This window comes from Enhydra lutris, unplaced genomic scaffold, assembly GCF_002288905.1.
Source record: "Enhydra lutris kenyoni isolate GAN:26980312 unplaced genomic scaffold, ASM228890v2 scaffoldscaffold29, whole genome shotgun sequence".
Classification (NCBI taxonomy): domain Eukaryota; kingdom Metazoa; phylum Chordata; class Mammalia; order Carnivora; family Mustelidae; genus Enhydra; species Enhydra lutris.
Window position 1 is genome coordinate 16075246 of NW_019154113.1, and position 16774 is coordinate 16092019.

The 16774-nt window shown below is 57.6% G+C and overlaps 1 protein-coding gene across 6 annotated transcripts in view; it reads right to left on the reverse strand.

Annotated features, from left to right (window-relative positions):
* LOC111152589 (neurotrophic receptor tyrosine kinase 3) overlaps positions 1–13006 on the reverse strand; it is a 368407-nt gene extending 355401 nt beyond the window's left edge. For all 6 annotated transcript variants that reach the window (XM_022511093.1, XM_022511092.1, XM_022511091.1 and 3 more), the window contains exon 1: positions 12706–13006. In XM_022511093.1, the coding sequence (XP_022366801.1) occupies positions 12706–12953 (248 nt within the window). In that variant the 5' untranslated portion in view covers positions 12954–13006. The remainder of the gene's footprint in view (positions 1–12705) is intronic.
* Positions 13007–16774: the final 3768 nt, after the last annotated feature.

Sequence of the window (16774 nt, forward strand, 5' to 3'; positions counted from 1 at the left end):
CCACATTTGTTAAAATGGCTGCCACTTAGGAGGTGGCAAGCAGTCAGAAACACAATCTGGAGCAAAGCTGATATTAAATAACTTCCCGCGCCTGGCACGTCTGCCAAGGCTCCCTCCTGAATCGCAGGTGCGTAAGGAAGAGGCCGCACAGGGTGAGGCGCTACAGACACCCCGAGTCCAGACTCAGAGACACGCCTCTGCTGGGGGAAGGCCCCTCCTTTCTCCGGGCTGGATTTCTGCACCCGTAAAGCCTGAAGCTTAACACTTACCTCTAACCACCCCCTTCCCACGTGATCCCACGCATCCCTCCCAACACACACACACACACACACACACACACACACACAGAGCAAAGGGCAGAAAACAGTCCCGGACGTTCAGATCCGAGCTACCAAAAGGCCCTCATTCAACCTGCCCGACGGCCCCTCCCCTTGTCATTTTCCAGGTAAACAGACGCAGCCTCGGAGATCTGAGGCCCACCTGAGAGCTGGGGATTAAAGCATCTCCCAGAGAGTGGCACCCCAGGAAACATCGCAAAGGGTCGGGTCGTTTAGACACCGGGGTTGGCGGGCCATGAGGAAGTCAGTCAGTTGCTCACGTGCACTCATCCCACTGGCCCAGGCAACACTCCCAGGGGCCATCATCACATTCATGACCTTAGAGAATCATCTCGAACCCCTCGCATGTGAAGGGAAGAGAAATTCACTTGACAGACCCCACTGAAGCCCATCTGCCCTGAGGCGATGTCACTTTCACCTGCCCCAACTGTGCCCACCAAGGTCACCCCACCCCAGAGGAACACCGTGCTGTTCTCCACTCCAGCCACTAGGTGTCACTACTGCGCCCAGTGAACAGGAACCATCCCCCGTTCATGGGTGGGAGAAGGACCCCATCAGGCCAACGGGATCTCACAAACCACCCCTGCATTGTGTCCTAACCTCATCCTTCTTCCCGAAAGAGACAGATGGCCAATCATGGAGTACCCACCATGTTCCAGACACTTGCCACACGTCGTATAATTTAATCTTCACAGCAACACTTCCCAGTAACACCTCACTTTGCAGGTGAAGAAAATGAGACCCAGAGAAATTAAGCAACTTGCTCAAATTTGAAAAGAAACAAGCAAGGGGGAGGGCAAGGACTGGAACCTGAGTTGGATGTGAAATTCCATGACCTTTCCTCCGCACAGTGTAGCCTCCCTTGAGACAGCAGAATCTGAGCTATGGGCTCTAATTGAATCCAATTGTTTTGCCATGACCCTCAGAGGTGTTGGCCCCTGGGAGAAAACCACGTGTAGCTCTGATCAAAGGCACATTCCCAACAGGCAGGCCGAATAAATAGCACCTCCCTCCCTGCAGACATCATGGTCTAGTGCCCTCTTGTGGCTGAACGTAGAACTGGAGTGAATGTGAATGGGAGGCCCTTAAGGGAGGGGACTAGAGGACCCCCAGGTCACCTCCTTCCCCCTAGATTCCTAAATTCTTTCTCCCAGGGCTGATCCCTGAACCCTGTCTGCAACTGACAGGCTCAGTCAATTACAGTAGCCCGGAAGGGGATCATCTAGTGAACAACAGCTACCTGGGGCAAGAATAGTAGTAAAACTACATAGGACCAGGTCTGCAAGGGGCTGGGTGCTCCGGAATTAGTCAGCATAGAAATTCCCCACGTCCAGAGTGCCTGGGACCCTCTGCCACTTATACCCTCAGTATCCCAACTGAGTCTCTCAGTGGGAACCATAACTATCTCCCTGTTCTTTTGGCAGACATGTGCGCCTTAGCTATTTTTGAAGGTTGTTTTTTTTTTGTGTTTTTTTTTTGTTCGTTTGTTTGTTTTCCCAAATACACACCACCTTGGTCCTTCTCTTATCTCCCTCAGCTTTGGCCCAGGTGCTGCTGGCTCCCCCTCGTGTAATCTCCTCCAATCCCATGCCTCAAGGACCCTGAAATGCCACTGTCCATCACCTCTGCAAGACTCCCACCAATTTGGGCGCTGTGCACCCATCGCATGCCAGGCACTTACTATAAGTTCATGTAACCCTGACAACTACTCTACAAAGATGGATATAGTTAGCCTGATTTTTCAGATAAGGAATCTGAAGCTCAGAGAAGTTAAGTAACTTGGGTAAGCTCACACAGCGGTAGAGCCAGCATTTAAACCGAAGGCTGTCTGGGTGAAAGAAACCACTATTCTCCCTATAACACAGGGCTGCCTCTCAGACAAAAGAACCACTGGAAATCTTGGGCAACCAGAACTGTTCTAACAGAAGGCCCTGGATTAGAAGGTTTATCTGTCAGGATGAGCTGGAAGGAGAAAAGACTTGAGGGGGGAAGCACAGATGAGAGCCATAGAAAGAATCTGTGTTTGTGGGGAGGAAGTTCTGGAGTAGAGGAAGAAAATGAGAGAGAACACACACATACACACACATGAAATCTGACAATAACCCTACATTATTAGTATTACCTCCATTTTTCAGATAAGCAAACTGAGGGTCAAAAAGGTAGCGACGTCGGGGCTCCTGGGTGGTTCAGCTGGTTAAGCACCTGCCTTCGGCTCAGTCCTGCGATCGAGCCCTGGCAGGGAGCCTGCTTTTCCCTCTCGCTCTGCTGCTCCCCCTATTGTGCTTTCTCTAGCTCTCTCTCCTGCTCTCTGTCAAATAAATAGTCTTTTTTTTTTTAATTTAAGAAAAAAATGTAGCCAGCCCAAGGTCACAGAGCCGGTAAGAGGCAGAGTCGTGAGCTCAAGCTTCACTGAGTAGGGACCATCCATAAACAAGGTTGCCGATGCAAGTGACCTCCCGTCCCGCAGGAGGGCCACAAATGTTGGCTTCATCCCTGCTCTTCAGCCTCAAAAAAGTGTCAGAAACAGCGGGGGGGGGGGATGTCTGGGGGGCGCAGTCGGTAAAGCGTCCGACTCTTGGTTTCAGCTCAGGTCACGATCTCACAGTCATGGGCTCGAGCCCTGAATCTGGCTTTATGCTCAGTGCAGAGTCAGCTCCAGAGTCTCTTTCCCTCTCCCCCCTGCTCTCTCTCTCTAATAAATAAAATCTTTAAAAAACAAACAAACAAAAGCAAACTCTGACCACAACAGAGAGGACCCCCCTGCAACCCTGGGTCTGGCGGCCACGGGATGGTTCTGGGGACGGAGTCACAGGACCTGACTCCATGAGCTCAACACCCACCACAAAAGCAGAAGACCCCATCTCCAAAGTTGACAACCATGTTAGCGGAACAGGGCCCATTTATGGACCAAGTAGCGCATGGAAAAAGACAGCACCTGCTCAAATACTAGAACAGACATGAGAGAGCCCAAGTATTCACAGAAAGGAAAGAGTCCAAACTAGCTGGTCCAGGCTAGGGCCCATGACCCCTAATTTGCACGGCACTCTCATACCCACCAACGTAGATGGGTATCTCTGAGCGACAGACAGGGTCTGGAGAGCTTAAGAGACAGCACCACGCTCTCCCATCTGGTAAGTACCGGGACCTGGTCCTGACTGAGTCACTCCCTGGTGTCTTAAGAGAGTCCCAAGTTCGGCATGGGGGTGTGGGGGGAGGCAGGGAAAAGTGAGAGATGCCCCTACACTTGGGCCAGTAGATCAAATGGCCTGAGGGAGTTCATAAAGCTCAATTATTCCATGACCCTAACCCACAACGTAACCAAGCGTCCACCACCTTCTCTGTGTCCACATCAAGACTGATCTTCCCGGGCAGGGGCTATGTCCCATTCATTCATCTCCAGATGGGCTGATCCCCACTGCTGCTGCTGGGGACCAGAGGGGAAGGAGATCACTGACTTCTGTCCACCCAGCACACACTCCCAGCCACCTCCCAGGAAGCTCATGTCGGTAAGACTCCCATGGCTGGGCCGGCTCTGCAGACAGAGGCCCTGCCTGGGGGACAGCTGACTTCCCTGCTCATCCCTGGCTCAGCAGCAGCTCTGAAAGCCAGGTCTGCGAGGCCACATCTCACCAGCCTAGTGCCACATCCCCAGCTCCCAGCCCGTGAAGGCAAACACCGGCCTCCGACTGGCTGGTGCGCGGCACTGCCCTCTGGTGGCCATGGGGGGTCCACAGGCAGACGGACTGGGCAGGCAGGAAGCCAGAAGCTCTCGGGCTTGTTTACCAAGACCTCAGCCGTGATAAGCCCAGCACACAGAAGAGATGCACTTGTGCGTGCACACACACACCCCCAGATGCGCACACACAGCCCAGTTCACTATGGGAGGCACAGACGGGGACTGCAACTCGGAGACAGCACCCTTCACTCTCTCGCAGACTTTGCAGGAGACTTAGGACTTCTTCCCCTGCCTCTGGAAGAGCCCAAATCCCTCAGCCCCTCAGCAGCCGCTAGCCGAGGGCGGGGAAGGGAAGCCACGCCAGCTGGGGAGGCAGGGCCCCGTGCCAGGACGCCTTGGGTGACTGAGTCACACCCCTCCACCTCTCTGGGGCCCCACGTTCCTCTTTGGCAAAACTACATTGGACCCCAATTATATCTGAGCCCCTTTCCAGATCAGATGATTTATGGTTCGAGGTCTTGATTGCTTCCTAACTCAAAAACGCTCCCAGATGTCTAGAAACGGAGACATCAACATGGCACCCTACTGGTTAGACAGCCCATCAACCATGTCACCACACTGACTGGACAGGGACCCCGTGAGGGAGACAGGTGCCAACTCCCAGAGGTGACCCAACTCCCAGAAGGGAAAACTGAGGCCACAGAGGTCCTGTTATGTGGTGAGCTCAGCCAGCCAAGCAGCAGCGAAAATGGGGTGTTTCCACAAATACTTGCCCCACCATCCCAACCACGGGTGGCTACTCCGGCTCTCTCCATGGGAACTGCTGTGGCCGACCCCCAGCTCATCCCTGTAGAGAGGCTGACAGAGCTCCCATGAGCAATGGGACAGAGCTGAGGCAAAAGGAAGGATGGAGGAGAGGAAAGCCTGCTCATCTGAAGAGGAGGCAAGAGAAGAGGAAGAATTAGAAGTCAGGGAAGATTCTCTCAACACCAGCCTCTAGCTCTGGCTGCTGGGCCCTCCAGATGCCTCCCGGCTGTTCTGCACCCACCAGCCATCTTGAAATCCCAAAGCTGTCCCTGGGAGAAGCCACCCAGCCTTCCCCTCTCTGATCCAAGCTCTCAAGGGTCATGGGCAGTCAGGGACACAGTCCTGCCGACCACACCTCAGCCCAGCGTGGCGCTGGCAGGGACCCAGCCGCCAGCTTCCTGAATCCCCGCCAGCCTCAATGGGCACCTGGTCTCCTGGGGAAGCGAGCTGCCTGATCAAAGGCCGAGACACGACGGGGTGGTCAAGGAGGCCTGGGAAGAGGGCTTGGCCGAGACAGGGCCTCGGGAGAGGCCGAGGTCAGGAGGAGAGCCCCTCCCTGACTGTGAGAGGCCTGTCTGGGACCATGCGGGCCAGACCATGAGGCCAGCACCACACCCACCATCTTGTCGCCTTCCCCTCCGACCCCAGCCTGGGCAATGCGCACCCAGAGAGCTGGGATGTTACAACATGAAGGACACTTCTAGACCTTCACGTCTACCCTTTTCTTTAATTAGTGGATTATGATGGCCGTGTCTTCAGGAATGACCACGTGCACGTGTGTGTCTACCAGTATATATTTGCACGCCTAAGGAAAGAGCAAAAGAATCCAGGCTATACAGCTTAATATTAAACGTCAGATCACTCTGCGTGGAATTCAGCAAGTCACATTCTGTATCTGGACTCACGCCCCGTCTGTACAACGGGATTCACATTAATGAATGAATGAACGAACAGCACTTCTCTGATAGGGTTGGTGTGAGGCCATAACAAAGTAGGACCTCTCAAGTGCTTGGAACGGTTGTCTAGAACATAGGAGGTGCTCACTAAAAGCTAGCTGTCCTTAGCGATCCTACACGGACAGTTTTCTCTTTACTGGGCCTGATACAGGACACCGACCCTCAGGGCACTGCTAACAGGTAGTTATTATTATGCCCATCTCGTAGATGAGGAAACTGAGGCCCAGAGGAGGTAAGGGGTTTGTCCAAAGCTAGGGAGCACCCAGGCCCAGAGGATCTGCTGCGGAAACCCAGTCACGACGGTCCTCTCCGCACTTGAGGGTTCTGCGGAAGGAATCCTGTCTGATTCCCACCACCCAGACCGGGGACCCTGTTGATGGAACAAAGCAGATGGGGGTGGGGGGAGCTGGAAGGCAGAGGCGAGGCTGGAGAGGAAGGCTGGGCTCCCAAGCCCCAAGCCCACTGAGCCCACAGCCTCCCCTGCCTGCCGGTAAACAGAGCAGAGCAGAAATCCTCGCTGCAAGCGAACCTCTAATTGGCGTGGGCTGCAGGCTGCACGGAGCCCAGGGGCGGCCAGCCTCGCATACTTGCTGCCTCTGGGGACCCCAGATTTGGAAACATCGCCCCGGAGGGAGACACAGCCGTAGGCAAGGCTCTGGCTTTGACAGAGCGCCCAGGACAGGCGCCAGGGCAGAGCCGAAGAGTGTGGCGCCTGTCCCGCCACCTGGGAGGAGAGACCTTCCAGCAATCCTCAAGCCCCCGGAGAGTCGCTACCCTGGTCTGGGCCTCTCATGGGCCCCATGCGCAGAGCGTGAGGGAGGGGACACCTGTGGCAGTCCCTCCCAGGCCTGAGTTCTGGTGAGCCCTGCCCCCAGGGTGAAGGCAGAAAATGGAGGACCCTCATGGGACTTCCCAGGGCTCCACTGGGCACCGGGCTTCACGGGAGTCCGCATCCCTGGAGAGCTGACCCATCGAAGAGCAGCAGCCCACACGGCTGGTTCCCTGGAGTGTGTTTCCCCAAGCAGAGGCAGCTGGGCTCTGGGGATGGACGACAGGTGACTTGACAGGATGCCTCAGCCATCACCAGCTCTGGGGGGGTCAAGCGAGGCCTCCACTCAGGCCGTGCCTAGACCCACCTGTCAGGACTCTCAGCCATCCTCCAGCTCCTCCCAGATGGACCATTCCCATAGTGCCGCCCCCTGGGAGAAAGAGAACTTTCTGGATGAAAATGACGCCATGGGGCATCTAGCCACAGGCCCACAGCCAGAGAGAAGAGTCCACAGACCCACGAGAGCCAGGAGAGGAGTCCCTCGGAAGGAGCCACAAGGCTCTTCTAGAGCTTTCCTTTTGGGAGACACACAACTCAACCCTTTTCTTTATTTTGTTCATCGGTAACATGGGACAGATCATCCCTGCCTATCACTTCAGCAGTTGGGGACAAAAACACACCCGATGTCTGTAACCTGGGAGGCATGAAAGAAATGCTGGGTGCTCAGGAGGTAAAGAATTTGCTGGACAGAAACAAAGAGCAGGACCTGAGGGGTACAGTCTTTTGAGAACTGGCCTGGCCCCCAGGGACGAGGGGGCCTTAGGAATCCTGGTCCCCGGCTGAGAGTCCCTCCACTACCCCGCCTGGTTCCTTCTCTTCTTTCTCCTACTCCCCCTTGCATCGATCAACCCCTACTCCCTGGAACAGATCCAAGAGGGGGAGCCAGTCTTCAGGGTCACCTCTCCTACCATCCATCTATCTCCCTCCCAAACTCAGGCCTTTCCAATCACAACAGGGCACCAAGCCTTTATGATGATCAATAAAAATGTTATCTTGCAACCCCTGAACACTCCTCTGTTTATTAAGTTACATGCTGGTGTATCTTCCAGCCGTACGCTAAGTAGTCCCTCTTCTAGACAACAACTTGAAATCGAAGTTCTAGCATGTTCCTCTCCCATTCAGTGGAGGTCCCTGCTGGAGCAACGCATGGAAGCTTTGCAGAGGGCCGTCTCCTCCCTGCCTTGAGTGCAGGGTAGAGAACGGAGACCCACACGAAGCTAGATGTCCAGGCTGTGAGGGGCTGTAGGCCCCAGGGCATCCCTAAGTGTGACATTTGGTCTGGGCCGTTGACTCCAAGCCGTGTGGCACTTTCTGGGTGACCCAGAGTTCAGTAGAGGTGGGAAGGGAAGGAACAAAGGGAAAACCGGCCAGTGGGAGGGTCAAGCAAGGGAGAGGGAGCACCCAGTCCTCTTCCTGGTGGCATCACAAGAGTCAGCACCAATCCTAAAGCTTGTGCCCTTAGAAGGGACCTCACAGAGACTCCATGGGGTGCTCCCTGAGCCCTGGGGTGGCATCGGTCCAAGCTTGAAGGGATTCAATTCATAGTTGAATTTACAGGCTGAAAAAGGCTACAGACCCCTCCTACAGCTCACAACGGGTTAGGGACAGAGCCAGGGGAGGGACCCATGTGTGTCATCCCTTTCTCGCTTCCTACCCTCCCTGCAGTCAATGGGAGGCCTCCAAATGAGGCCAGAGACAGTGTCTGTGATCCCAGGAGAGGCCACTGGATGGGCTCCAGTGGCAGCAGAGATGCCACAATCCTGGCAAAGGTCATCCTGAGGGAAGGTCACAGCTCACCCACACCCCCACCCAAGAGCCAGCTGGGCTAAGGACCCTTACAGTCAGAGAAGAGAAGGAGGCAGCAGGCAGGGACGGGCAGGGCAAGGACAGAGCATCCCAAGGGAGCGGGCATCAGAACTGCCCTTCTTCACGGCAGCGTGCTCCTCTTCAGCCAGGCAGGAGGCTGGTCGGCCTGTTACAGGACCCTGCACTGCCTCCCAGACTCCAGGACCAGCCCTCCAAGGACCGCGCCCCAACACTCCCAAAGCAAGGGCCAGGCTGCGCTGCTTTTACCCAAAGCTGCCATACACCCAGGTCCCTGGAGCTGCAGAGATGATGCCCTGGGCCCCGGTGTGTGCCTAGCAAGACTGACCTGGGCTTGTGGGGGCTGAGGACTCTGGAGCCAAGGAGGGTCTGGCCTCCAGGCAAAATCCCAGGGCCTCTGGAGCCCCGGGGCCCCAGCTTCCATCCTGGAAGTACCTCATTCCCCAGAGCTGCAACCAGCCTCCCTTCCAGATCTTACCACAAAGGAGTCCCAGCTCAGCCTACCTCTCTCAGACCTAGGCTCTGTGCCTGGCTGAGCTCCCTTGGGGCCTGGCTCACACCGTTGCCTGCATCCCAGGTCCCATGGGTAATTGTCAAGGCTGGCGCTCCCCTTGATCCTTAGAAAGGCTGAGAATCAAGGAACCAATAGAGTAGCCAAAACCCAAATGATCCTTCACCCAGCAGAGGCAAGGGCCTGCAGGGAAGACTGGGGACATAAATGGACCAGAGAGTGGCAAACACCAGGGATCCTGTGGGGGCTCCCACAGAGACCCCGCTGGGACTCTGAGCCTCCCTGCTGGAGGCTCAGAGTCCCAGCCAAGAGCTCAAAATCTGGGTAGCCAACCCCAGGAACATCGGGTCCCATGAGCCATCTCCTCTCCCTTGATCTTCTGACAGTCAAAGATGCACCGTTGTGACCCAGCCTCGGGAAGGCTTGACCTAGACAGAGGAGCCAACTCCCAGCCTCCACCTTCTGCCTTTGTGGCGACAGAGCCTGGCTGGGCGCAGCAATGCGCGGCCCCTTTTAGGTTGAGGTTCCTGAGGGCCTGGAGCTCCCATGGCTGAGGAGCTGGCTTCCTGCACAGAAAGAGGCCCAGAAGCAGAGCCCTTTGGGAGGGGAGGAGTTGAGACCCACATTTCTGCTCTGATGCCTTGCAGCTGATTCCCTCCTGTGACTGGTGGGGCAGCCCCCTCCCCGATCACGGGCGCCCTCAGCCAGCCTCCGATGGGGACCCAAGAGGCGCTCCACACACGACTCTGAGAGGAAGATAACAGGGACTCTCTTGTCCATCTTAAAAGTCAGGCATGATCAGTTAAGCACCCAGGGAGGGGTGTCAGGGCCCTAGAGCTCCACAGACAAGAGGGTGTGTCTTTGGAGGCCAGCCCCCAAGGACACCCCCCCAGGTTCCCAGAGTGAGGCCTGATGGAAACACAGCTTCATCCGAGCTCCATCCCAAGAGTCAGCCCAAGCTGTACCCTTAGGCACACACCAGCAAGAGCTTCAGGCTGATGGAAGGCTGGAGGACCCCCGAACTCCCTCTCTCTGATAGCATCAGAGATCTGAGGAGCACACTTTCCTCCTGCAAAGTCTGGGCTGCATCTCAAGCCCCCTTCCCAGGTCGTGCTAAAGTCAGGCCTCCTCCTTCACCCTCCTCCTTCTGCCTGCCCTCCAGGCCCTCCTCCCAGCCTCTTTCCACAGGCATCCTGCAGAATGGGGGCCCGGGCCTTGGTGTTGGATAGACCGAGACCTAAGCCTGGCTCACCGTCCGGGCTGTGTGCCTCTACAGAAGTTACTCTGCTACCCTGAGCCTCCATTCCCTTGAGTGACAGAGGAATGGGTGACAGCTACTTCCCACAACGAGCCTGATTCCCCTCCCTCCCTCCACAGTTCTCTGCCTCCGAGGCCGAAGGCTGGGCCCTTCCCAAGGCTCTGTCAATACCAGCCAAAGATCTAAGAGGGCACTGGGGAGAAGACAGGGTGAGGAAAGGTCATCAGACCCATGACCTCTGACCCTCCTCCCCCACCTGCCAATCCACACAGCTCCTGTGGGAATCCAGTTCCCCAGCTCTTAGGTGTCAGGGTGGACACAAGGAAAGGAGTCCTGCCTGCTTGCCAAAGAGCCCACGTCCCGAAACAGGGAGGGGGACACACAGTCTCCCAATCCAGTCCCTGCTCACCATTCTCCCATTTGTCCCACTGGGGTCCTCCAAAGGCAAAGGGGACAAGAGACCACACCATCCCCTCCCGTCACCCACCTTTCAGCACCTCCATCTTGGACCCTAGGCCTGGAAAGAGCAGCCCAACTCCCCCCTTCAAACCGCTTCCCCAAGCATCGCCTTCAGAGGAGCGACCGCTGCCTGGCTACAGAGAGCCTACGTGATTGTGGCCATCCCTGCCTCCCACTGGCTTCCCACAGATGCACGCATCCTGGGAGCAGAGAACGGCCAGAATGAGGCTCACCAGCTCCCAGAGACCCACACCAGGGACCTACTCTCAAACCTTTAGCCCCCCCCGCAGTCCCCCTGGATATCCCCAGATCCAGCTCCGGAGCCTCTGGACCCACTGCTAAGCTCTCTCCCCTCCCCATCCCCCAACTCACCCCCCCCCCCACCCACCGCCCAAAACCCCCCCCAACCCAGATTTCCCCTCCCGATAACCCCCCAGCCCTCCCCCCCCCCCATCCTCAGGGGCGCTGGAATGCTGTGGCCTGCAGGGCCCAGAGAGGCAGTCTACCCCTGCCAACCTCTGGCTGCCCCCTCAGCTGTTCCTCTGTTCATCCCAGGCCCACCGGCTGCAGGTGGTGAGGAGGTGAATGGCAGAGCCCAGATATGGGTCAAGCTGGTCTCCAGGGCCAGGAGTCAGAGACATCTCCTGGGCTGTACACTTCCTCCAACTGTTAGCTGCAAGGATACTAGCGCTCTCTCCACGAAGCCGACAGGGCTGGCGGGCTTTCGAGAGCAGAACTGCAATTCCTCCCAGCCTGGCTGCCCCATTCTGAGGGAGAGGGAGGGCTGCTGCCTGGGAGAGCAGCGCCAATGGCAGCTTCGAAAGGGCTTGTGTCTGCCCAGATGCCTCCTTCAGACCCCAGCCGGGACTTCAGGGCAAACCCCTCTCTCTCAGCATCCTACCCATTTTGAGGGTTCCCAAGGGGTGTGGACCTTGGCAGGGGGACAAAAGAGCTATCCCCTGAACAACCCCAGCACGGTCCACACCCTTCTCTGGATGTCAGAATGGGGGGGGGTGTTGGGGGGCGGGTCACCTGGCCCTGAGGTCAGTGGAAGGAAAGATGGGCAGCATCCCTGGACCCTGGCTGAGCTCTTCTTTCCGTGTGCCTCGGTTCTATCCCCCATCCCTAGCCAAGGGGAGGGAGGGAATGCAGGCCACCACAGGTCTCACTCAGACGGGGCAGAACCCAGCAAACGGCAGTCAGAGTTGGATTATCCAAAAAAAAAAAAAAAAAGAAAGAAAAGAAAAAGACGGATCTGCAAGACCATATAAGCCCCATCCCCAAACCCCGCAAGCCCCCTCAGCTCCGTTCTCCATCCTGACTCGGAATTACCGGCGCAGTTATCAGAGCTCACAAGGACGGGATCTGTAGGCGCCCAGATGCAGATGAGGGTGGGAAAGGCGGGGGGTGTCTCGGAAATGCCCAAAATGGGGTTGGAGAGGGCGGGCGAGAGAGAAAGGGAAGAGGTAGGCGTCCATGACGGCCTCGACATGTCCAAAGTCTCCCAGCGAGCAGCCAGCTCCCAACTTGTTTACTTGTCAGCGTGTTTCGCTGTTTCCAAAAGGAAATAGTTAACGATCTCGGCTGGATCTCCAGCAATCCCTGTCACCTTCCCTCCCGGCCCAGCGCCGCCGCTGTCACTGCCGCCGCCGCCGCCGCCGGGGATCGAACCTCGTCTACTTTATTCCACTTGAGCGTGGCCAAACTGTTGCTATTTAGTGGGGGGCAAAAACCCGACTCGCACCCTCTCGACGAGCCCCGGCGGGTGGGGGCGGGGGCGGGAGCTGGGCCGCGCACGCCCGGGGCCGGCGGGGGTCCCCTGCGGGGAGAGGCACCCACGCGGCTCCGGCCCCCGCCTGCAAGGGCCGGATCACCTGGACTACGCAGCCCGAGAGCATCTCCCGAGCCACGGCGAGCCTGACGCGCGCCCGGCGGGCGGCGGCGAGCCGGGGCGGGCGGGCGGAGGGCCGGCTCCCGGCCGCGGGCGGGCGAGAGGGAGCCGCGGAGCGAGAGGGAAGGCGGGCTGGGGAGCGGCCGCCCGACTTACATGGAAGTGATATTCCTTGAGATGTCCGTGATGTTGATGCTGGCGTTCCCATTGCTGTTCCCTGAATCCTGCCCCTCCAGGAGGGGGAAGAGGTTCCCATCGTCCGGCCGCCGGCAATTGATCTCAGTCTTGCTGCAGACACAATTTGCAGGGCAAGCCAGCACGGAGCCCACATAGTCCAGCCAGACGCTTCCCAGCAAGAAAATCCGCCAGAAACTACACTTGGCTGGGCAAAGAGAGACATCCATCTCCGATCGCGGCTTCTAAAAAAGAGGAGGAGGAGAGGAGAGGGGGGTGGGGTGGGGGGAGTGGGGAGAGCTGGGGGGGAAGGAAACAAAGACGGCGAGGGAGGGGGGAAGGGGGAGGGGGGGGCCTCTGCCTTTGAAACGCCGTGCGATCAGATGCAAAATCCTTCAGCGTCTGAAACCATCGCGGCCGCCGCCGCCGCCGCCGCCGCCGCTGCCGCCGCCGCCGCCGCCGCCGCCGCCGCCGGGTGGGAGCCGCGGGGAGCGCCTAGTGGCGCGGTTTGCCTGGCATGGTGGCCGGCTCGGCGCTCGCCGGCTCGCCGGGTCCGGAGGCTCGGGAAGCGAGCCGCGCTCTCCGACTCCGAGACTTTGCAGGGTTGCAACAGACGGGGGGGAGGAAAAAAAAAAAAAAAAAAAAAAAAAAAAAGGAAAAGGAAAATATGGTGCTAAAGTCACCAAGTCCCACCTACTGGGCAGAATTAAAACGGACACACCTGCAAAGCACACACACACTCACACACACACACACACTCACTCACTCACACATACACACACCCGGAGCCCGGGGGAAGGAGGAGGAGGAAGATGCAGTCGGAGCTGCAGCAGCCGCCGCGAATGGCTCGCCGCGCGCCTGCAGAAATGTACAAGTGCTCAGAGCCTTACGAAACGCACGGGTTATCGGAGCGTCTTCCTCGGCTCCCTCCCTCTCTCCCCCTCCCTCCTCCCCTCCCTCCTCGCGGCCTCCTCCCCCCGCCCCCCGCCCCGGCTGGGAGCGGCAGGGGAGCGGAATCTCCCCCCCTCCCTCTCCCCCTCCCCTTCCCCACACCCCACTCCCTCCCCGCCCGTCCTCTCCCCTCCTCCCTCCCCACCCACCCACCCACTCGCCGGCTCGCGGCTCTCGCCCGCACCGCCACCCGCAGCCGCGCGGCCGCCCGCCGGCCCGCTCCACGCCTCGCGGCCCGGCGCCCGGCGCCCGCTCGCCGCAGCCAAGGGGAAACCGAGACGGAAGGGAAAAAGTTGCAGTTGGGATTGAGAGGGTCTGGGCTGGGGAGGGGGAGTTGGCGAGCTGGCTGCGCGACGCCGAAAGGCGCTCTCCTTTGCACTTTTTGGCCCTCGCGCTGCCCGGTGTTTTGCTGCAATCCGGGCCGCGAGAGGAAGTGAAATGGACGCGGCCGAGGTGACCGGGCAGTGCTCCCGAGCCTGGGTGGGGGGGCACAGGCTCGAAGACGGCGACGGGGGCTGCGGGAGCGCACGGAAACCGCAGAGAGGCTCCCGGAGCCGGGGACGGGAGCCGCGGACGCGCGGTACTCCGTCTAAATGACACTCATTTCCGTAATCGAGAGTCCGGGAGCTGGGCTCGGCTGGGAGGGGACTGCAGGGCACGCCCGGGTTGGTGCCCCCACACCCCCTGCGCCTTCTTGGCGGTGGGCTTTGCGTCCAGCCTCGGGCAGGCGGGGAGCGGGGAAGGACAGAATCAGCGCCCAAAGGGCTGCGCTGGGGAGCCGAGGTGGCCCCGGGCGAGCAGCGCGTGCAAGAGAGAAACGGCCGGGAAATTGAGATGCAAGGGGCATTTTTTGGCAAGCAGGCCAGCACCGTCAGAGACCGGCTTCTTGGGCTCGGCTCTCGGGTGCGCTGCTCTGGCTGCCCGGTGAGGGGGCGGGCGGGCTGCTTTCTCCGGATTCGGGGGCGCAGAACCTCCCTCCCTCCCACACAAGCACCCCTTCCTGGTAGGGGCGTAAAGCAGGTGCAGTCTTGGACGAGAGCTCAGATCCCGTCGGGAGAAGAGAAGGGTCCCCGCTTTTTGCTTTGGTAAGGTTTGGGTTTTGGTTTTGGTTTTTGTTTTGTTTTGTTTTGTTTTTTTTAATAAAACGTCAAAATGCCAAGTGTGAGCTGTATGCTGAGAAAACCAGAGCATTCGCTGTCGGAAAGGAAAAGAAAGGGTTAGGGAAGTCGGAGCAGGCAGACACACTACGGCATTCACACGCAGAAGAAAGCAGGGCTCTCCTCCCCGATCTTGGATGAGGGCAGGCTAGGAAGCAAATGCGCCGAATTCAACTACATCCAGCATCTGAAAGGCTTCTCCCCCGCCCCCCTATGGATTCCGAGCAGGTCATGCAACTTGCAAGCAAGATGGGGGAGGGGATATGCGGGTGCCACCGGCCCACCCCAGGCGTAACCACAGACAGACCAGGCGCCTTCGAGTGGCACTGTCGCTGAGTAAACTTGGAAGAAAAAAAGAAGGGAGAAAGAGAGGAACATGACTATAAAAGGCAGTTTTCCCCACTTCCCCTTATGTTCTCTGCCTTCCCTGGGCCTCCAGGGGGACTTTTACCCCCTGTTGCCATTATGGCCTGGTAGCCAGACTGGCATTTTGCCCTCCCACCAGCAGGAGGGGACAGAGAGTGGAGACCTCTCTAGTCGGGCAAAGCAGTTCCTTTGGGCCCCAGGACAACCCAGATACCCTTGGTCCACTGGACGTCCCCCTGTCCTTAAAGTGCCCCTCTGAGTGTGGCCCAAATGCCTATTTGAGAGCCTGGGAAACTGAGGCAGAGGCAAAGGGTGGCCTCTTGAAGGAGGTGGCAGGTGGCAGCAGACACACGCAGAGAACCTTTCTCAGACCACTCCAAGGGCAGATTCCAAAAAGCAGGGAATGCCAAATGGATTGGGCCCAGCAGTTCTCCAGCCTGGGACTAAAATAGTTGTATCCAAACGATGCCCAGCCCACTTGTGCGGGGAGAGAGAGACATGGTTTTTAACATTTCCAGCCAAGAAGGGGAGGTGTCCATAAGTCAGAACAATTAAAAAAAAAACAAAAAAACCTTTAAAAATCCCTTTGGAGATTATAAAAATGCACACGGTGAAGCAAGGGGGTCCTAATGGCACAAGAAGCCTTTCATCCCAACAGTAAAACGGGATTTAAACGGGATGTTACGTTTATGCTGGGACTCTGGGCGGGAAGGGGCAGCTTTAAAGGAAGGAGGCCCTTTTCAAAGCAGATCCTAGATTAAGAGTGGAGAGAACAGAGTTCTAGTTCTGACCATAGGCAAATCACGTAAGCCTCTGGGCCTCAGCTCTCATGTCTGTGGGATGACGAGGCTGGACCTCACTCTCCAAAGTGAGGCCCTCTGACCAGCAGCACCCACGTCACCTGGAAGCTTGTTTGCCCAAAGCATCCCATGCCCCTCCCCAGACCTACTAAACCAGAATATCTGTTTTAATAAGCTCCCCGGGTGATTCATAAGCACACAGCAGTTTGAGAAGGACTAAGATGACTCCCGAAGTCCCTTCTAGCTTGAACATTCTCCCATTCTATATGCACCTGGGCTGGAGAGACTTAGAAGAGAAGCGGGGCGGGTGGGGGGATTCTCAGAATATTATTCAGTCGGGGGAGGGGGTGGGGCGAAAAGCGGGTATGTCTGTGCAGGCACCTTGCTAAAAACAGATTTGCAAAGTTTCCCTAGAAGCTCAAAAAGGGGCTCACCCTACCCAGAAAATTGCACTCTTGCTTCAGTACTTCTTAACCCCAGAGATAGGCCAGATTTGGTAGAGGAAGCAGGAGAAAGTGTCCACTGCACATGCCCTCCTCTTGGTCAATAGGGGTCCAGGGCATTTGGGGTGTCCTGTGTCCTCGGTAGGAATGTCCCGATTGACAAGGATTAATGCCTGACACATAATGATTCCCAGTCTGCGGCCATCACGGGGTCCTAGACAGATTAGGACCAGCCAGCATCCAGCCAACACGGTTAATCCCTCCCATGTCTTGCTGCCAGCTACAGTTTTAGAAATGAAGAAACTTAGCCATGTAGCCCCTGCTCATCAGAGAT